The 22,813-nt window shown below is 40.9% G+C and overlaps 1 protein-coding gene across 1 annotated transcript in view; it reads right to left on the reverse strand.

Moving 5' to 3' along the window:
• The window catches only part of MYO3A (myosin IIIA), a 235,615-nt gene that overhangs the window by 182,034 nt on the left and 30,768 nt on the right, over positions 1-22,813 (reverse strand). Inside the window, exons 4-5 of the mRNA XM_036344863.1 lie at positions 3,483-3,587; positions 826-925 (exon numbers count right to left, since the gene is read on the reverse strand). Of these exons, the coding sequence (XP_036200756.1) occupies positions 826-925; positions 3,483-3,587 (205 nt within the window). The remainder of the gene's footprint in view (positions 1-825; positions 926-3,482; positions 3,588-22,813) is intronic.

The following is a 22,813-nucleotide window of genomic DNA, read 5'->3' on the forward strand; positions in this document are numbered from 1 at the left end:
TGTGATAAACACAAAAATGGAGACATATGCTGGGTACAGAAGCACAAGGAAGGACACCTTACCCAGCCAGAGTGCAGGGGAAGAATGCTGGGAGAATACTGAGGTATCCTAGAATAATTATGCTCACCCTCACAAGATTAGAGTATGAGTAGGGATCAAATGAGAGAGGTTGGCTATGAAACAGAAACTCCAGATTGGCTTATTAGTAAATAGGAAATTTATTATCTCATGTGAAAAAAGGTCCAAAGCTAGGGCAGGCTCCAAAGTTGGTTAATTTAAGGGCTGGATTACATCATCAAAGACCCTTGCTCTTCCCTTCCTCAGCTCTGCCTTTCTCAGGGTTGTCTTTCCACTTGGAATGAAGCACTACAGGACTGAATTATGTGCCTGTAGCAGTACAGGCATCACAACAGACACAGAGGGTCTGGAGGAAAACGGAGACCGTCTTCCCCTGTGCTTCCTTCTTAGGAGGGAAGAAAATTTCCCAGAGACCTTTGAAGATTTCAAAATACTGGATTTGGGCACATGCCCATCTGTAAAGCAATTACTAGTCAGGGCTGTGGGATTAGGTGTAGGATAATCAATGGGGTGCCCTCCATTTTAGAGAAGCAGCCACACACACTGCTACAGCGGTGTACGGACACAAGCTAGCTGACGTGAAAGTCACTCTTCAAGGAATCTCTCATCTGCCAAATGTTTAAAAACCTGCACTTTCTAACCTCAAGGAGATACAGCCTTTTTTTCTACTTTCAATGCCTAGAAAGCAAGGCTAATATTAATGATCAAGTTGTATCACACTATTCATGAATTTCAAATAAAACTTACCAAAATCTACAAGTTTAACTCCGCCTTCTGTGGTCAACAGGATGTTATTTCCTTTTACATCACGATGGATGGTCTTGTTGTTATGCAAATGTTGAAGTCCCTAGAAGGTAGAAAATATCTCCTTTTAAAGAAAGCACCAGCCTATGGTGTGGCTCAGTGGGTGAGTGTCAACCTGTGAACCAGGTTCATCCCTGGTCAGGGCACATGCCCAGGTTGCAGGGCTCAGTCCCCCATGGGGGGCGTGTAGGAGGCAGTAGATCAATGATTCCTTCTCATCATTGATGTTTCTACCTTTCTCTCCCTCTCAGAAATCAATAAAAATATATTAAAAGAAAAGAGAAAAAGCATCAAACAAAAACATTTTCAGATGATTGCATTTGTACAAAATCTATAAGAAACACAGAGAAAATTAAGATTCAAGCATTCTTAAATGTTTAATATTGAATTAGTCATATCAAGTTACATCACTTTCACTTTGGGCTATATAAAAATTCCAAAAAGCAGAGCATGCCCTTAACTCTCATCAAATAATTTTATTGAAAATGTGTTGACCTCAATAAAAGAAAATGCTTATATACTTATCCTATCTAATAATAGACAAACATGGTAATTGACTGTACCTTCACTACGCTTCCCATCGGCTAATCAGGGTGATATGCAAATTAACTGCCAACAAAGATGGCGGTTAATTTGCATACGTAGGCACAATGCTGGGAGGCGAAAGGGGAAGGACGGAAGAAGCTGCCTGCCGCTGGCGGTGATCAGAAACCCAGGTGGCAGGTAAGAGCCGCCTTTGCCCTGCCCCCCAGCCCGTGATTGGAGAACCGGGGCCACCTTTGCCCGCCCCCCGGCTGGTGATTGGAGAAGCCAGGCGGGGCAGGGAAGAGGCGGCTGCCAGCAGCCGCCTCTTCCCTGCCCCACCTGGCCAGTGATCAGTGATCGGAGAAGCCGGGCTGGGCAGGGAAGAAACGGCCATGGGCAGCCGCCTCTTCCTTGCTCCCCCGCCCCCCCCCCCCCGCCAGTGATCGGTGATCAGAGAGGCCAGGCGGGGCAGGGAAGAGGTGGCCTCCAGCAGCGGCCTCTTCCCGCCCCCCCCGCCAGTGTTCGGAGAAGTACCTGTGTTGTTGTTTTTTTTTTCAAAGTACCTGTATTTTTAATAATTTCTTGACATGGTAAAAGAATTTTACATTATGATCCAAGGGTGGTGGGGTGAGGAGAAGGAGCAGCAGAAAAATCCAACAAACAAAAAGGGAAACAGAAATGCATGGTGGAAGGGATTTGAAGGGTGGGTAGGGGCATTGCCCAACTAAAATGCAATTGGTTTGTTACTGAGTGCTATTCATGGGAAGACAGCATCCTGACTCCTTCTCTATACAGCATATTGGGAGTAAAAATGATGCATCCAGGTGGAAATATGATTAGGGGTTGGAAGACAGACAGGGAAAGAAGAAGTCAGAAATAGACACAGAGAGAGTCACTGGCTGGCTGGCTGCAAATACTGACTCTCCAGTAGTGATAGAATAAAAAAGTGGGGGATATCTCTGGAAGATTCAAGAGATAGGGGGCAACTCTTCTATGGTTTTGACTTGCCCAGCAGATTTCCACATACACACATGTACATGCCTATGTTTGCATGCACACACATATACACATAACTGACTGCCCTCCCTGGAAGCACAGAAGAAGAAGAAGCTGCCAGAAGAAGAAGCCACCCATCTTAATCCAGGCGCCAGCACCTGCGGCTGGCTGCAGCCCAGGAGATGGACAAGCCACCCGCCCGAGGTCACAGACTGCAGCCACCCGGAGAAGCTGCCAGCCCTGTAGTCCAGGGTGCCAGCGCCTGTGGCCAGGGAAATAGGTTCCCTCTTCTCCTACTGCAGTCATTACTTCAATATTCCCCTTCTGAATTTCTCTCCTGTGCTGCAACCCAACTCCACTTTTCATCAGAAGGATACGGAACAGAGAGAACAATGTTAAAAGCTTATATTTTTAAGCCGGTAAGGTTGGTACTCAAACATATAAATGGAAAACTCCTTAAGGTAACAAAGGCTACAAAGGACAGGGACAGCGTATGACCTATTATATCCAGCAATCCATATGGGGACTGAAGACTTTGCAATGATGACAGTTAGTGAAGATATGAATCAACTAAAACAGCTGACAGGGAGAATTCTTCCATCTTTGAAAATATCTACATCAAATCTGTTTAAACAGATTTTCATCTGCATAATATAACATATTCTGACAAGACCACCAGCACCACCAATGTGGTCAGTGTTGTGCCGATAAATGTTTAATAACAGAAATTTCGTGCGCCGCCCCCCGCCCAGTGCACAAATTTTTGGGCACCAGGCTACTAGTTTTAAATAATGGCAAATAAAAACCTAACTCTTAGTAAAAAATACACATTATCTATCTCATAATCACAATCTCAGAAATATACTTAGGAAATCAGAACTCAAGGTTCTGTTGACACAAGGAGGGTAGATTTCCAGTGGAAAAAAGAAATTAGTTGTGCTAAACATTTCAGATTTTGCATATGTACTCTTGCATCAATAAATTCGAATGTATTATTTTTCTAAAAATAGGATCCACGTTTTCTATTTAATGAGAAATGCCTCAAATAATTAATGCACAAACAATTTAAATTGCCTTACCATTAGTGCTTCACGTAAAATATAGGCAATTATGGGCTCATTCATTCTTTTCCCCTTTTTCAGAAATCCTTTCACAAGATCAGTCACTGATCCTCCATTGCACAGCTATAAAAGAATATTTTAAGATCAATATTAAAATGAATATGACATTTTAAGGACTTGCTATAAAAGTTTCTACAAAACATTTTTTAAATTATCCAATTTTTATTTCAAATTATTATTTTCATCATCCTTATGGTTTCATAAATAAATGAACATATAAACTTATAACTACTTTACAATTACTTATTGGAACACAGTTTTCATATGAGTTAATTTTTAAAAGAGAATCTGAAGCACTGGGCTTGATTTTAAAATTCAAGTATAAGAATCTGATTCTACAAATTAGTCCCACCTTTTAGTATCTAGGGCTTAAAAGCATTCTTGATTTCTAATAGCTTAATTAATAGTGCAATAGGTTCCATGACTTCAATACATGGCTACATACTATTTTACATGTGAATTAATTTAAAAACATGACTTCTTTCTGGAAAATTGCAGAATGCTTTGAAGTAAGGATTACAAATAATATTTTATAGGAAACTGTTTTAAATATCATGTTTTCCATGCTCTTTAGCCTCTTCCCCCACACACTCCCTCCACCTGCAAAGTAGAGGACTCTAAATGGAAATGCAAAAGGGAAGAGCATGGTAGGAGAATTTTTTACATCCAGGTTCTCTAAAGTTAGGAAACATGAAACCCCACAGAAAATTCTCAAAGGAACTGCATATTTGCAGAACATAGAAACACTGATATTAGCAGTAGAATATGAGACAGGAGATACCTAGGCAAATGACCTCAGAATCAACAAAGCTTTGATACATGAACACTGGATCCCCTCATCTCTGGCCCTTTAAGCCTTTGTCTTGAACCTGCCTCTTCTCTGGGGGCTCTCACCCATGTTCTCCTTACCCTGACCCATGAGGCCTCCGCTCCCATCTGCCTTGGTTCCCACAAACTCCTGGAAACTGAAAGAGCCATAACTTCCCTGATTCTACTAACCTAAATGGAGGCAGAGGAAGGAGGTGAGAGGAAGTATATTCCTAGCATCCTAGTTTCAAACACTGAACACATTTTCTCACAAACCTTTCTCTACCATGATAATTAGGTTTTACTGGATGCCTGAACACTTGGCATAAATTATGAATTAAATAAGTGATAACAGTTAAGGGGTACTGAGCACATCCTTTGTACCAAGCATATTTCAAATCCATTTACAGTATTATCTCTATGACTCACCACACTCTAAAATAGGCATTATTATCACATCCATATTAAAGATTGGAAAACGGAGACACAGAATGGTAAAGTAACTTGCAAAAGGTCACGCAGTAGTGACAGACTAGTTTGTGGACTCAGACACTCTAATTATAGAGTTGAGCTTCACACTTCACCATGATCCCCCAATAGGTTTTATGGGCTGGCTGGTTGATCTAACCATCACGCATACACTGTTTCTATAAGACAATGTTTTAAAATCTAAACATGAACTTACAAATGGACATTAAGATGGAACCCCATTTATAACCAGTGTCTTTCTACATTCAGAGAAATTTTTTTCAGCTTATGCAGTAGGTACAGTCCTAACATCCCAACACCTGCATTTTCTTCTGTATCCAGTCCTCTAACTGGATAGACAGAAAAGTGTTCTGCCCTGGCAGCAGAATACAGTGTTACAGTGCCTCCATTGTGGCCCAGCATAATTAGTTCATTAAATGACTCACAAATTGCCCTAGCGGTTTGGCCCCGTGGATAGAGTGTTGGCTCTCAGACTGCAGGGTCCCGGGTTCGATTCTGCACAAGAGCACGTACCTTGGTCGCAGGCTCAATCCCTGGCCCCTAAGGCAACCAATCAATGTGTCTCTCTCACATCGCTACTTCTCTCCCTCTCTCTGTCTCTCCTCCCCCCCTCCATTCTCTCTTACAAAAAAAAAATAGCAATGGAAAAAATATCCTCATGTGAGGATTAACTAAAAGGGTTCAAAATTGACTGAAAAGAAATTAGAGCCCTTTAAATTGCAAGGAACTTATTTAAAAGAACCAAGTCTCAGGAATAGTTTGAAAATTTCTGAAAATAATTGCAGAAAGACTAAAAGTTTTTCCTGTTTCTCCAAAGTGTGCCTCTCTTTGGATGCACCTTCTGTGCTTGACTATTATGTTAATGCAAGAGTAAACAGCTAGAATGTCCCAGGGGGAATAAAGAACCCAAAGAATGTGCAGTAAATAAAATTTTAAAATGCAATCATACAACTGGCACTAGGCAGTTCAGATTTTACTTTCTGGTATCAATTTTTATTTAAAACAGGTCTTTTCCCCATCTATTATAGGTTAGAATAGAGAATTCCATGTATTCTATATATACTATATGTAATATATACTTTATTTTTTAAAAAGTAAGGTATATTGAGGAGTAAGTTGCATTATAATAAAATTCACCCAATTTAGTGCATGATTCTGAATGTTGACAAATGTATTAGTCACATAATCACTACCACAATGGAACAAATCCATCACACAAAAATCTTCCTTTATGTCTCTTTGTAGTCAAGTTCCTTTCCTAGCTCCTGGCAACTACTAACCCATTTTCTGTCCCTATAGATTTTGTCATAGAAATTGAATCCTAAGGTTGGTAGCCCATTAAATCTTGCTTCTTTGACCTAACATAATAAATCTGAGATTCATCTATGTTGTTGCACATTACTTTTTAATTGTTTTAATAATGTTGTTTATGCCCTTTTTTGATGTTGAGTATTCTACTGAATAAAGGACTATTTGTTTAATCATTCACAATTGAAAGACATTTGAGTTGTTTCCAGTTTTGGGAAATTATAACTACTAAACATTCACATATAGGTTTTTATAAGAATAGTAGAGGCCTGAGGCATGAAATTTGTGCAAGAGTAGGCCTTCCTTCCCCCCACTGCCAGCACCAGCTTCCCTTTGGCACCCAGGACCTGGGCTTCCCTCGCAGCCCCGGCTTCGCCTGGAAGGTCATCCAGAAGGACGTCTGGTCTAATTAACATATTATGCTTTTATTATTATAGATGGTTTTCATTTATCTTAGGTAAATACCTAAGAGAGGGAATAGGTGGGTTCTATGGATCATATATTTGATCTTCTAAGCAACTGCCAAACTATTTCCCAGAATGGCTATCCCATTCTGCATTCCCACAAGCATTATATAAAATTTTTCTCCTATATTTTCTTGAGGAAGTTTTATATGTTTAGATTTTAAATGTAGGTAATTCTATGATGCATTTTGGGGTAATTTTTGTATATGGTGTGAGGTATGGATTATATATGGATGTCCAATTGTTACAGCACACTTTTCTATTAGTCCAAAGTGTCCAAGAAACAGAAGATACAATTCTGAGTTGAGTTTAAAATCTAGCTGCCAACATCAAAAGAAGGGGAACCTTAAGATACAGTATATTATTAAGTGAAAAAGGCAATCTGAAGGCTACATACTGTACAATTCCAGCTATTTGACATTCTAGAATGTTGTTTAATCAAACAAAATTAAAGTATAATTTTCTCAAACCAGAGCTAGAGTTATAACACAGCAGCACTGAAAATAAACTGTACTTAAGCTGTAGTCAAACATTAAAAAAGAAATCCTAAATCAAGAGGGATGACATTCTATAAACAGATCATTATAACTAACTTCCAGAGGCAGCCTTTATAATTTTTCTAAATGTATTCTGTCTTTACCATGTTAGAAGAGGATATAAGATTTTCATTCAAATTTCTGATAAAGGACTACTTATTTCTGCAGTTGGCAATTCTGTTTTGTGCTGTTTTGCAATTGAGTTTTGTTTAAGAATGCTCAAAGGTCATTTGGTTAGTCTGACAATATTCTATGAAAGGCCAGTAAAGCAGAAACTATTATTTTCTTCTTCTTTTTTTAATAAAGGAAGGGAGGTTTTTATTTTTTTTTAAATTTATTTTATTGATTACAGAGAGGAAGGGAGAGGGAGAAATAGGAACATTAATGATGAGAGAGAATCATTGATTGGCTATCTCCTGCATGCCCCTTACTGGGGATCGAGTCCACAACCCGGGTATGTGCCCTGACCGGGAATCAAACCATGACCTCTTGGTTCATAGGTCAACGCTCAACCACTGAGCCACACCAGCTGGGCAGAAACTCTTATTTTCTAACACTCATTCTAATTTTTACTTTGCTCATTTTATAAAAGTGCTCTCAACACTCACGTTTAAGTACTTTTGTAGAAACTAATCTTTAACAAATGCCCACTAGTAAAAATTTTGTATCTATTATGTTAATGCAAGAGTAAACAGCTTAAAATGCAACCATACACTTGGTAAGTGTATGTGTAATGTTATACGACACTGCTGTGCTGTTTCTAAAGAGTGTTTTACACTGCCTAGGCAATGCGTAAAAGTTCAATTTGCTCTGCAACTTCACAAATATTTGGTATTAATAATATTTTTAATTTTAGCCATTTTAGTTTTGATGTACTAGTAGTCTAAGTGTGGTTTTAACTTGAACTTCACTAAAGATATTGAACACATTTTATATATGTATATATATATATATATATACATACTTTTGAGAAGAGCCCAAATTTTTTACTTTTTCAAAAATTGGGTAGATACACTTTATTAGGTGAAATTTCTGTCTATTCCTAGAGTTTACCACAAATGGATGTTGAATTTTGGCACATTTTTAATGATTTTCTTCTCTTTCTCTTAACACAGTGAATTATGATGCAGTGAATTTTAATGTGCAAACAACTTATTGTAATGAACTTGCATTCCTGGGATTAATACTACTCATCAGTTATGATGTATTAACATTTTTATATCTGACTGGATGTGATATGTTAACATTTTGTGAAGGATTTTTGCATCTATGTTCATGTGGAATAGTAGAATATAGTTCTCTTTTTTTGCAATATCTTTATATTCTTTTGTCAGCATAATGTTGGCCTCATAAATTAGTAAAAAAATCTTATCTCTTTACTAAATATTTCATATGATTTTTTTTCCAGAATAGTTATGTGAGGAACTCTTAGACCCATTCTCTAGTGAAACAACCACAACTGGTAAAAATCATAAAAATAACCATTTAAAATCTTTGGAGCCCTGGCCAGTGTGGCTCAGTTGTTTGGTGCCGGGAGCCGGTCCATGCTTGCTGTTTCAAGGGACCTGGCATATATGGCATACTGTTCTTAATATGTTTGCTCACCTTCTTGGCACTGTGTTTTAACCAAGGTCTCCTCTCTGAGAAAGGTTGTTTCCCCAGGTAGGGATTTTCCCCTGAAGTTAGGGAGGGAATAAAACCCCTCAACTAAGTGCCAGGTGGGTAATTAATCACTTTAACTATGAACAATCATGCTTAAGCTACATAATCTTTACTCCCTGGAATGGAGATAAGAAACGCCCTAACCTTTGTAATAGAGATTGATAGGATTGAATCAACTGGTATAAATACAGTTGTAACAAGACAGCAAGACACAGAACTTAGAATACAGAGCTTAGAACACAGAACCTACAGACAGAAGAACTTCGCTGGAGAGAACATGGCAAAAGATCCTGGACAGAAACTGGCCACAGAACCTAGAGACAGAACCTAGCGAGAGAACCTGGCTACAGAACCTGGATAGAACATGGCAAGAGAACCTGACTAGAACCTGGTGACTGAACCTGGCTGGAGAACCTGGACAGAACCTGGCTGGAGAACCTAGTGAGGGAACATGGCTACAGAACCTGGCTGGAGAACCTAGCAAGAGAACATGGACACAGAACCTGGCTGGAGATCCTAAGCAGAACCTCTCTGGAGATCCAGACCAGAACTTGGCTGGAGATCCTGGCTGGAGATCCTGGCAAGGCTGCTGATCAACTGAACGCTGTCTCCGCGTCATTCCTTCTTCGCCGACTCCGTCCACACCTTTGGGGACCCCTGGACCTGCTGGGGTTGGACCCCGGCAGTTTGGGTATCATCCCGTGCACTGAACGGTGGCTGGTTCAACTCCAGGTCTGGGTTGTGGGCTTGATCCCAGGTAAGGGGAGTACACGAGTCAGCTGAGAGATGTTTGGCTCTCACATCAATGTTTCTCTCTCTCTCTCTCTCTCTCTCTCTCTCTCTCTCTCTCTCTCTCATACTCTTTGTCTAAAAGTCAATTTAAAACTTCTTTTATGAAAAATAACATCTTTGGAAATTTTATAAGGGCATATGGCAAGTGAAGAAACATTCAAGAACAGAACTAAATCTCAGTAAGAACAGCAAGAGTCTGAGACACTTGAACCTCCCTACTTTCCTTGCCTCTGACCAGCACAATGACAAAAGCTCTACTCTGGTGAAGTGTTTCCAAGAAGATGGGGTTCTCTCTCCCCAAGGTCTATAGAATCTTCCCACCATCATTTTTCACCCTTCTCCCCAACTCTGAGTCACAGATACTAAAATCCAGGTATGTGTGAGAGGCTCTATTCTTCTACCCAGCTCCCATTCATAAGATGGGGTTTTAACTCTAGAGTAGTAAGTCAAGCCCTGGAGTATTGCTCAGTGGTTAGAACATCAGCCAGTGCAAACAAAGGATTGTGGGATCGATTCTCAGTCAAGGGCATATACCTGGGTTGCAGGTTTGATCCCCAGCCCTGTAGGAGGCAACCAATTAACGTTGTCTCTCTCACATTGATGTTTCTCTCTCTTTCTCTCTCAAACCCCTCCCTCCTTTCCACTCTCTAACAACAACAACAAAATCAGTGGAAAAATATCCTTGGTAAGGATTAACAAAATAAAATAAAAAAAAAAAGAGTTGCAAACCAAGAACAGTAAGGGTCCCCATTATCCTCACACCATGCCATCAGACACCATTTGAGAAAACCAGAATCTACCTCTCTGGTCCTCAACCCTGATTATAAAGTAGGATGTCACTTTAAGAGATGGGGGGACCACTGTCCAGCTGCTAATTCCAGAACAGTAGCCCAGATATTTTGCCCAGGGAGAGAAGCAGGACATAAAAACAGAGAGCTCCCAAACTTTCCCCAATGGACTTGACTTTATTTGAGAGAGCGGATGAGGTAGTTCAAGCCTAAGGGTGCTCTTGAAAATAGCAGAAACTTCAGTAATTGCAAGGGGGCTGGTAGATAGCCGCATGAGAGCAAGCAGCTAGCCACACACAGTTCAGAAGAGCAATTCAGGAAACAAGAAGCTGGGTCAGAACCAGCTTCAAAGACCTCCAAGATCAGCCTCAAAAAATACCCATTTAGAGAGGCCTGAATTTAATTAGATCAGACAATGAATCAATTTATACCCCGCGACATACACTGTGGAAAGCAATAGAGGAATTAGCTGACAATTAGTGTAACCAATAGCTGGGTGTTACAGCAACAGAGGCAGACAGCCTCATATAAGGATCAGGGAAAAACACAAAGGATGCTCTGTTCAAGCCATTGTTGCCCCAGGGTGACTGTGAAGGAGCCTGAGGCTTTGACCTCTGAGGAGCAACATCAGAGCTTCCTACTGTGGGGGATATATTTCACTAAAGCAATACAGCCAAGTCACTAAACAAATAAAAAAGCAAAGATAACATAAATGCCCCCAGGGGATTAACATCCAGAGTTCCTCCAATAATATGTCCAGTTTTAAGTGAAAAATTTATGAAATATGCAAAGAAATAAGAAAATTTGTGCATACAAATGAAGGTGACAGAAACTGCCTGTGAGAGGGCCCAGATACTGAACTTAGCAAGCAGGATATATAAAATGCTAAAAAAAAAAAAAAAAAAAAAAAACCAGCTGAAGGAAACCATCTTTAAGAAGTGAAGAAAGAAAGGTATGATGGCAATGTCTCATAAAATAGAGAATATCAATAAAAAGATACAATGCACACACACAAAAAAATAAGTAAAAATAAAAATTCTAGAGTTTGAAAGTAGAATAATGTAAATGAAAATTCACTAGGGTAACTGAACAGTGGATTTGAACTGACAGAAGAAGGAGTCCACAACTTTAAGAGAGATCATCTGAGATTATGAAACATGAAAAGAGAGAGGAAAGAATACCTTCATTATAGGAACAGTCTCGGAGAAAGGTATGCATACCAACATATATGTTATGGGAATCAAGAATAGAAGAGAGAATATAGAGCAGAAAAAAAATCTTGGAAGAAATAACAGCTGAAACTTGCCAAATTTAAAGAAAATATTAATTGATACATCCAAGAAGCATAAACACAAAGAGATTATAATCAGTCATATAAAATAAAAATGTTGAAAGCCTAAGATAAAAAGAAAATTTTGAAAGTAGCAGGGAAAAAATGAATTCTCATGTACAAGGGACCCTAATAAGGCTGACTTCTCATCAAAAGCAGTGGAGGCAGTAGGAGGAAGGATGACATATTCAAGTTGCTAGAGCAAAAACTGTCCACAAGAATCTTATCCAGCAAAACCATCTTTCAAAAATGAAGAGGAAATACATTCGTACATAAACAAAACTGAGAGAATTTATTGCTACCAGATCCACCTTATAAGAAATACTAAAGGAAATTCTTCAGGATAAAAGCAAGTGATCACCAACAATGGGAATATTATAGGACAGTGAAAAGCTAGGAAAATTCCAGGAAGAGTGGAACAGGGAAACTAAAACAGGAAAATTAAACAAAGCCAAAAAGCTTTGCAAGCTGCTTATAGCAGGACCTTATCTTGAGAACAAAGGGTTAAAACCTCTCCTTCTCACAAAAGAATGCGGGAGAGGAGGAAGAAGAGAAAGGGGAGGGGAAAAGGAGGAATCCTAATTCAACTTCTCACTAACCAGACTGCTTAGTGCAAATCATCCTGGAGTTGTTAAGGCAGCAGTGAGGAGGGGGAAGGAAAAGTGCAGTCTTATCTCATCCCACTGTATAAACAAAGCCAGCAGTCTGGGGATTTAATTGCCAGGTGCTTCTCACAAATTGTGAAAAAGCCATAACAAAGAAGAGGGGTGACCTTCAGAGTTAATCTATACTGGGATAATTAGCAGAGGAATTAAAAAAAAACAACTTATCAACAGGAGGGTATATAATGCCTCGAACTCCCACCCAGAGGAGCTCTTCATGTTAGCTGAGAGTCCATCTGTGATCATAAGGCAGATGTATAGATTTGCTTGTATTGCTTCTTAAATAAATATGCATGCTTTTAATTTTTATATGTATATTTTTATTGATTTCAGAGAAGAAGGAAGAGGTAAAGAGAGATAGAAACATCAATGATGAGAGAATCATTGATCAGCTGCCTCCTGCACGCCACCCACTGGGGATCGAGCCCACAACTCAGGCATGTGCCCTTGACCGGAATCCAACCTGGGACCCTTTAGTCTGCAGGCTGATGCTCTATCCACCAAGCCAAACTGGCTAGGACTTTAATTTTTTAATAAATTCATTTTAACACAATCCAATCAGGGTCACTCCTTTAAATTCATTTATACAATGAGACAAGAACTGAGGTGGAGAGAGCCCTCTCCCTCTGACTCAGGGATGTCCAATAACACACTTGTGCACCAATTTGCAGTCCCACCAACAGTACACAAGTGTTCTCTTCTCCACATACTCTCCAGCATATGTTTATTTGTTTTAAATGGTCTTTCTCCACCATTTGACTGTGAGCTCCATGATCACAGAGTTTGTCTTGCTCTCTAGTGAATGCCCAAAGTCTACCAAAATGCCTGGGTTAAAGTCACAGATGATATTTATGGAATAAATGATAGGTTGGATAAACTTAAGTTCTGTACACTTATGCGTGCACACAAACACATACAAAATGACAGAATGGCATCTTTTCACATGGTTTATAAAGTACCTCTTCCAAGTGTAACATTTTTTACTTATCAATAATTTCAATAAAATATATTAATGTAGTAAATTCTGTACTTCAATAAAATACTGATAAGATATGAATGAGAGCTGTCATCATTACCTAATAGATGGTTCCTAATGTGTACTTTCATAGTAGGTAAAATTTTCACATTACTTTTACAATGTGTAAACTAAAAGCAGCACTTTTAATGTATTATCCTATCTAATAAAAGAGAAACATGGTAATTAGCTGTACATCTGCTACCCTTCCCATTGGCTAATCAGGGCGATATGCAAATTAACTGCCAGCCAAGATGGCGGCCAGCAGCCAGGCAGCTTGAAGCAAACATGAGGCTTGCTTGATTCAGTGACGGAGCACCCCAACGTTCCCCGCCTGCCGCTGCCAGCCTCTGAGCTTGCAGTTTGAAACATTGTTACAAATATAGAAGCTAAGTAAAACCCCAGAAACCTGCTTTCAGCCAACCAGGATCTCAGAGTTGGAGTTGAAACAGTGTTTCGATTATAGAACCCAAACAAACCAGATACCTGCTTTCAGCAGCAGAGGCCTAAGAGCTGGAGCCAAGCCTCAGAGCTAAAGGGGCCCAGAATAAAAAAAAAGAAAAAAAGGAGCGGTTGGGAGCTTCAGTCACCCGCCAGGCTGAAAACAGCCCTCAGCCCCTCACCCAGACTGGCCAGGCACCCCAGTGGGGACCCCCACCCTGATCCAGGACACCCTTCAGGGAAAACCAGCTGGCCCCCACCCATACACCAGGCCTCTATCCTATATAGTAAAAGGGTAATATGCCTCCCAGCACCGGGATCAGCGTGACGGGGGCAGCACCCAAACCCCCTGATCGTCCTGCGGCTCTGTGTGGGACAGGGGGCGGGGCCACAACCTCCCTATCCCCCCTGCTCTGTTCGTGAACAGGGGAAGACGCCCCAACCCCGATCACCCTGCGGCTTTGTGTGTGACAGGTGCGGCGCCCCAACCCCCTCCTCACCCCCACGGGCCCTGCTCTGTGTGTGACGGGGTAGAGCCATAACCTCCCCATCGGCCTTGCCCTGAGTGTGACAGGGTGTGGCGCCCCAACCCTCTGCTCGGCCCTGCTCTGTGCGTGACAGGGGGGAGCTCCCCAACCCCCTGATTGACCCTGCTCTGTGCGTGACAGGGTACGGAGCCCCAACCCCCTGATCGACCCTGCTCTGTGCATGACAGGGTAAGGAGCCCCAACCCCTCTGATGGGCCCTGCTCTGTGAGTGACAGGGGGGAGCTCCCCAACCCCCTGATCGACCCTGCTCTGTGCGTGACAGGGGGTGGTGCCACAACCTCCCCATCGACCCTGCCTTGAGTGTGACAGGGTGCAGTGCCCCAACCCTCCAATAGGCCCTACCCTGAGCGTGACTGAGGGTGGCATCGCAACCTCCCGATCCGCCCTGCTCTGTGCATGACAGGGGGCGGCGCCCCAACTCCCCAATCAGCCCTGTTCTGAGCCCGACCATGGGCTGCACCTAGGGATTGGGCCTGCCCTCTGCCACCCGGGAGCAGGCCTAGCCAGCAGGTCGTTATCTCCCGAGGGGTCCCAGACTGCGAGAGGGCATAGGCCGGGCTGAGGGCCCCCCCTCCCCTCCCGAGTGCACAAATTTTTGTGCACCGATCCTCTTGTCCTATATAATAAAAGGCTAATATGCAAATAGACCGAACAGTGGAACAACTGAACTGAACAACCAGTCACTATGACGTGTGCTGATCAGCAGGGGGCATGCGGAACATGGCAGGCGTTGGCCGCAGTGGGATGGTGGAGCAGGTGAGCGGGGGGCCAGACCAAGGTGGGGTACTGGTCGCTGTCATTGGGGCAAGCCTCTGGTGGTTACTGAAAATTCTTTGCTCCTGCACACCGTGGTCCTGCCTGGCACTAGCACCTGCTGCTGGCACCAGCCCCGCTCCCGCTTGCACCCTCTGCTGGCACTGGAGCCGCCGCTCGCACCTGCTGCCTGCGCCTGGTTCTGGTCCCAATTGTTCGGCGCCATCAGTGGGTGTGAGCAGCGGCTGCCAGTCGCCCCTGAGGGCTTTTCCACCTCCCCCTGACAGCACCGGCCAGCGAGTGCGACTGGGGCCAGCACCATCAGCACATGGGAGTGGTGGTGGCGGGAGGGGCCAGGCGGGGGCACAGAGGATGGGCCAAGACCCGCCCCTATGCCCACCACAGCCTTGCAGCCTACAGTTCCTTTCAAGGTGCACGGATTTGTGCACTGGGCCCCTAGTTGAAATATAATTGGCTTATTTAAGTATGCATTTTGATGTATTTTGGTAATTGTATACAATCATGTAACCAGTAAATCAAGATACAAAACAGGCCTTGGCCAGTTTTGCTCAGTGGTTGGAATGTAGGCCTGCAGACTGAAAGGTCTCAGGCTCCATTCTGGTCAAGGGCATGTATCTTGGTTACAGGCTCGTCCCTGCCCCTCTCTGGGGCCCATGTGGGAGGCAAACAATAGATGTGTTTCTCTCACATTGATGTTTCTCTCTCTCTGTCTCTCCCCTTCCTTCCACTCTGTAAAAAAATCAATGGAGAAAATGTCCTTGGGTGAGGATTAGCAAACAAACAAAAAAGATATGAAACAGTTCCATTATCCTAAGCTGTTTTGAAATTCTTGGGAAAACACCATGAAACATTGGTAATGCTAGCAATAAGAAATCTATGATAAAATATAGGATAAATTAATCTGTGATTTAAAAAGAACTCAGAAATGTTTCATGTGCATGGAAGGAATATGTTGATTTAACAAATGGCAACACATCTTAAGCCACACCATATTTTTCCTCTGAAGTAATACTATAAACTTGCACTCCTGTTCAAAGAGTGGATGTTTCTGCAAGCACTGAATTACTATTAGGGAAGAAAGATATAGAAGCCATATATATGGGTTTCCAGGGTTACAATTAGATTTTTTTTTCCATCTTGCCCTTTAAACAAAAATAAAATGAAATGACTAGGTAACTTGGCTGTCTGTTCTATTGCAAGTACACTCAATAACAGCATTTTACATGAGAGCTTGGAATGGGGGTTCCAGTCCTAAGAACATGAAAAGAGTCATCCTGACCTTTATGCTCCTCCACTGCAATTGTGCACAGCCAAAGGCAGGAGGGAGCAATGCTGTGCTATCAGAGCAACTCAGAAGCCCAGCTTCCCACTCCTGCCCTCCATCCCCTGTCCCCTCCCACATGTGCAGGTCTGAAGTGGCTTCATGTCTCCTGTGTACATGCTCTCTCCAGGGCAATAAAGGGTTAATAGCTGAAAAAAAATAAACAGAAACCATTCCTTCATTTTACTTTCTATCATCCTATGTTTCCTTTCCTCATGACAGGATTGCTAGATGCAGGTCTAAAGACAGAATAACTACTAATGCATGTCATATGAAAGTAGTACTTGTCTACAAAAACCACATCGATTACCTGAAATATCTATTTGAGAGGCTTTATAATTATTTACTGAATTTTTGTGCTTTCAAATACCACCTGTAATTTTTAGTCTTTGATGCCTTGAAAGGGATATAATTTCAAAGAGAAAAATTGCTATAATTGGAAAGCAATGAGAGAAAGCAATGTCACTGTTAAGAATGAACAAATCAGGACCAATTCAGATAAATAACAGAATGCACTGTGCAGCACCACTGCAAAAGGAGCAATTATACCTCAGACTGAATTATGGGAGAGGGTCTTTTAACACAAAGATGTCCTAACTGAATTTTGTCTTTATTCTGGCTGAGGGAACACTAGGCAAATAGCCTCTGAGAGAGAAGACTGGATTGCTTAGGGCAGTGGTCAGCAAACTGTGGCTCGGCAAACCACAGCTCACGAGCCACATGCGGCTCTTTGGCCCCTTGAGTGTGGCTCTTCCACAAAATACCGGTTCTTCCACAAAATACCGGTTCTTCCACAAAATACTGACTTCTGCGCATGGGCCACGAAGTTTCAATCGCACTGTACGTGCGCACCCTCACGTGGTATTCTGTGGAAGAGCCACACTGAAGGGGCCAAAGAGGCGCATGTGGCTCGTGAGCCGCGGTTTGCCCACCACGGGCTTAGGGATTTAAAATGTAGCTGTTCATCCAACCAAGAAGGGGAAAATTAGTTACATCTCAGTTTTTCCATTTGTCATCATCAGTAGCAAATGCTTAGTGACTCGATTTTGACTCTATGTTTCGGTCTCCAGGTTCAGTGATAAACATATGCAGAAACCTAACCAACTCCCATGTCCCCCTGAGTCCTTGCCACTGATCTGCAACTGGAGACATTAGGAGTTAAAGGAAGTACAAACCCAAAAGAGGCATAGTAGTCCCCCTTTATCGGCAGTCTTTTTCCCCCCCAGGGTTTCAGTTAACCGCGATCAACCACGGTCTAAAAATATTAAATGGAAAAATCCAGAAATAAACAATCTATAAGTTTCCTATTGCATGCCATTCCAAGTAGTTTCCATGATGAGCTCAATTGCTGCCTGCTCCATCTGCCAGGACATGAATCATCCCTCTATCCAGCATAGCTACACTGTACATAGAGTACATAAGGCATTTTGAGACAGAGAGAGGAGAGACCACATTCACATAACTTTTATTACAGTATATTGTTATACTTGTTCTATTTTATTTTCATCATTGTTATTAATCTCTTACTGTGTCTAATTTATAAATAAACTTTACCATAGATGTGTATGTATAGGAAAAAAAATCCTATATAATAAAAGAATAATATGCAAATTGACCCTAATGGCGGAATGGGAATGACCAGTCACTATGATGTGCACTGACCACCAGGGGGCAGACACTCAATGCAAGAGCTGCCCTCTGGTGGTCAGTACGCTTCCACAAGCTGGGCTGATGACTGCCAGCGCAGCGGTGGTGGCGGGAGCCTCTCCCGCCTCTGTGGCAGCGCTAAGGATGTCTGGGAGTGGGCCTAAGCCGGTAGGTGGACATTCCCCAAGGGGTCCTGGACTGCAAGAGGGTGCAAGCCAGGGCTGAGGGACCCCAGTAGTACATATAAGGCTCAGTACTATCTATGGCTTTATGCCTCCACTGAGGATCTGGGAACACATTTATTGCCCATGAATAAGGGGGACTACCCTATCTGTATTTTACTAAGCAGGTCAGCCAAGGGATGTGGTAGCAATAGGCAAAAATTAATATAAGTATGGTACTTTAAAATGAGACATAGATAAAGAAACAATTAGTTCTCCCTTTATGGCTTCATGACTAGGAAAACCTAAAATGTTAAATGATAGTAAAAATCTCCATAGACCTTCCTGTAAAAAAACACAAAACAAACTAATTAGATCCCACAGCAAAAAATGTTCTACCTCTTCTCTTAGTAGGTCATTTCGTTTCAACTGCATGACTGGAATTTCAGTAGGCTAGCAACTAGTACTCTTTTACTGAATCAGGGCAACATTTATAGTCTGAAGATAAATACACAGAAAATTTAAAAAGGAAAGAATTCCCAAACAGAGCCTTATATATTATTCATGCTCAAGAACTTATAGTATGCCCTGGCCAGTGTGACTCAGTTGGTTGAATGCTGTCTCATGCACCAAAAGATCTCCAGTCAATTCCTGGTGAGGGCACACACCCAGGTTGTGGATTTGATCCCCGGTCGGAGTGCTATGGGAGGCAACTGATCAATGCTTCTCTCTCACATGGATGTTTCTCTCTCTCTCTCTCTCTCTCTAGTAAATAAAACATATTAAAAAATTATAGTATGACAAAATGAAGAAAAGATACAAGAAAGAAAAAACTATATCAAAGTGAAAGAAATCGTTTAAAATCACAACTAAATAATAGAGAAAATAGACTGCCTGGAAAGACCTATATACACATTATTCTTAGGATTTCAATTCTAGATTGAAATATAAATAAAATTTTTCACGGTAAAAAGTCACTGGGCAGCAGTTGGTCTAAGCTGGCATAGCGCTTACCCACACGCCAGACTGATAATGAGGGGTGTGATGGTGCTCAGCCCCCCGGGACACCTCTTCCTTATGTAGATTCACATTAGAAACCAGCCGTTGTTAGCATGGCTTGGTAGTTGTGCCTCTTTTGGGCCACTCTTTTGGTATCCTCATTCAAAATAATTCATTTGGGCTTTATTATAATAATAGGTATAATTAGCAGTCATTTTGTAGACTAAAGTATTGATGCCACAAGCCAATTTTCTGAAAGTTCCTCTAAAGCAGCATTTGCACCATTCATGTTTATAAATCAGATAATTATACATCTGGCCACTTATGTGTATATGTAATGTGTAATTGATTTACATATGCAATTCAATTATCTTATATCAGTTAGCCAACTTCTTGCTTTCTTTACCCTTCCCTTCCCCCCACGTTGTAAGTTCAGATGGATTAGATTTCTGAAATCCCTTTATAATAAATTACCATTTATTCTTTTTTTCTCAGGCTATTTAGGGATATTTCCAATACCACCACCTGATAATAAAATATAAGGACAAATCTCAAAGAAGCTGTTAAGTCTCTATTGATTCATTATATCAGGAAGCTGCTTCACTTTACTGGATGTTCCAAAACCATTTTAATCAATCTTTTCTGCCCTCTGAAAAGAACATCTAACTATGATCAGGAGTCTCAACTCTCACCTAATTCCACGTGATAATAATGAATGTCAGTATAGGCTTTGATCATCATGAAAGACAATGACTGATCTCATTCAATACTTTTAAAGGCAAAGATTTATTCATTATGTCCTTGCCCATTTAGACCTACATTACAATGCCTAATCATCTGCCAATGGTTTTACATGGAAAAAAGTAAAGATGCAATTATTGAATATGTTTTGAAGGATACAAAGACATGAAATTTTATTCAAAACTATACTAAGGATTTGCACAGCATTACATCTCAAATATACAAACACAAACATGAAGTAAGCCCTTTAAAATTGTCCATTAATTTAAGGCAAAATGGTTTAAATTCATAATTTACATACTATTACTTAGGTAATTGTTTTGCTTTGTTTTCATGTGTGATTTAACTAAAAACATAAAGCTATTTAAAACTTACAGATAATTCTCAAATCCTAATAATTTGCCTATTTCTAAAAACACAGCTGGTTATTTACAATTTTAAAACTTCTATATGATAATATAATACACAGTTTCAAATTTTGGAAAGGTTCTTGAAAATATTATTTTACAGTTTTGAAAGCCTCTATGGTTCAATTGAAGGTGGCAGATTAAACATAAATTTATTTCCTCTCACTCATGATTCTCTGTTAAAATGCTAGTAAAGGAATAAAAAAGTATAAATCACAAGAAAATAGAGAACAGAAAAAGAGAGAGCAGCAGACAAGAGTTTCAATAAAATTTTCCAATGTGGAAATCAGATAACTAGTGGTAACTGATTTAGCAACGCGAAGGAAGCCACAAACTAAAATGCTCAGTGAGCAGATTAACCCATACAGGACTGAGTCACAGTGAAAGGGGCAGTGGAGTAGGGAGGAGAGCTGCAGAACACAAGGAATCCTTTGGAGTCTCTAATCAAAAGACTTGACCCCTCTTAACCCACATACAAGCTATCCACATGCAGAAGCCTGCCTGGTACTCCTCACACACTCACCCAGCAAGAGACTGGAAGTTTTGTTCCCTACAGAGGCTGAACTGAAGAGACTCAAGATGTGATGACATCATTACAGCGGATAATGAGAGTAAGGCGCATACCATTCATTACATGATGTGCGAAACAGAGAAATAAAGTTGGAAAGTGGCGGTGATGAGATCCAGAAAATGATGGATTCTACCCAGGTTGTCTGATATATCTGCAGAGAGATATATCAGAGGTTAGGTGCATGACAGACCTCCAGAATGGAGCAGGACACCGGTTCCAGAAGTGCAAATAATAACCTTGTTAAAATGCAGAACCTGGATTACTACATAAAAGAGCAGAAATGCCCAGTCACACATGTCCAAGTACATCAATCAACACATCAAAAGCACAGACCTGCTCAGGAGAAGATGGCACCACTAAGCTGGAAATACATTATTATTGCTTTACATGTTAGGCCTTTTGGTTCTACTTGCTTTTTATTGTGTATTTATTTTGAAAAAGGTAAAAAGTAATTAAGTCTACCTGAAATTACATTAAGTGAAAAATAGGATAATTTGATACGTGATATTTTCAATCATTTAAACATACAAAAAAGGGTAAAGGATATATGTTAAATGTTAAGAATGGTTGTTAAGAATGGTTCTTATAGTTTCAAGTACAGGGGGGCCTTGACTTACGAGTGTCCCGACTAATGAGTTTTTCGAGATATGAGCCATCTCTCGGCCGATTTTTTGCTTTGAGTTGCGAGCTAAAATTCGGGTTACGAGCCAGCTTCAGATACCCCACTGCTAGCTGGCGCAGCGATCGTCACAGTGAACGCCACAACATCAGCCCAGCATCATGTGTCTCACTCGTTCACTTTTGATTTGACATACGAGTAATTTGAGTTACGAGCTCCGTCACGGAACGAATTAAACTCGTAAGTCAAGGCCCCACTGTATTTTCTACAATTATCATCCATTATTTCTATAATCCCTTATAATTCATAATAAAAATATGATGTTGAGTAAGGAAGCAATATAATTTATAAATGATTATTATGCCACTGTAGGAAAACCAACAGAACATTCTGAAAGAAGTAGAATAATCAAATGCTAATAAAATCATAATGAACACAATAAACATATGATACTACAGTGGCCAATAAGGATTTTACTCGACATGATTACAACTTGAAAAAATTCTTAAATCACTTGAATAACAATATTCAATGAAAATTAGTAAAACCACATTCTCCTAGGACTGGCAGTTACCTGAGCAGGGCGCCTTCTAGAGCTCGGCATTAGAGAGAACTATCCAAACTATTCTCAGGACTTAAAAGGCAGAATCTACAGCTTCCTTCTGACAACACAGTCAGTATTCTACACCATTTCTACTGTGGTTTCCACACACACACACACACACCCGCCGCCCCATACATGCAAATACCTGGTTTTGTAATTTATGTCATTAGTATTCAATAAAGAGAGAGAGAAAAAAAATAAGAACCATAGCAGCTCACCATTTTTGCATAATGAAGCCTCACTTAAAATTAATTTTCTCTTCTATCCTAGCACCTGGCACAGAGCCTCAATCATGTATTAGTTGAATAAAATATGGATGAATAAGTAAATATTATAATGAAGTCCCTTTTAAGCTTGTTCTTCTGCAAGGAAAATAATCCTAGTTTCTTTAGGCTTTTATTGTGGAGATGTTCCTTTAATTTTTAATAATCTTTGTGGCTTTTAATTCCCAATGTGTCTTAAGATGACAGGGCCTGCCCTAGCCAGTTTGACTCAGTGGATAGAGCAATAGCCCACGGACTGAACAGTCTCAGGTTCGATTTAGGGAAAGGGAACAGTTTCAGGCTTGCTCCCCAGCACTGCTTGGGATGCATGTGGGAGGCA

This window comes from Myotis myotis, unplaced genomic scaffold (assembly GCF_014108235.1).
Source record: "Myotis myotis isolate mMyoMyo1 unplaced genomic scaffold, mMyoMyo1.p scaffold_m19_p_1, whole genome shotgun sequence".
Classification (NCBI taxonomy): domain Eukaryota; kingdom Metazoa; phylum Chordata; class Mammalia; order Chiroptera; family Vespertilionidae; genus Myotis; species Myotis myotis.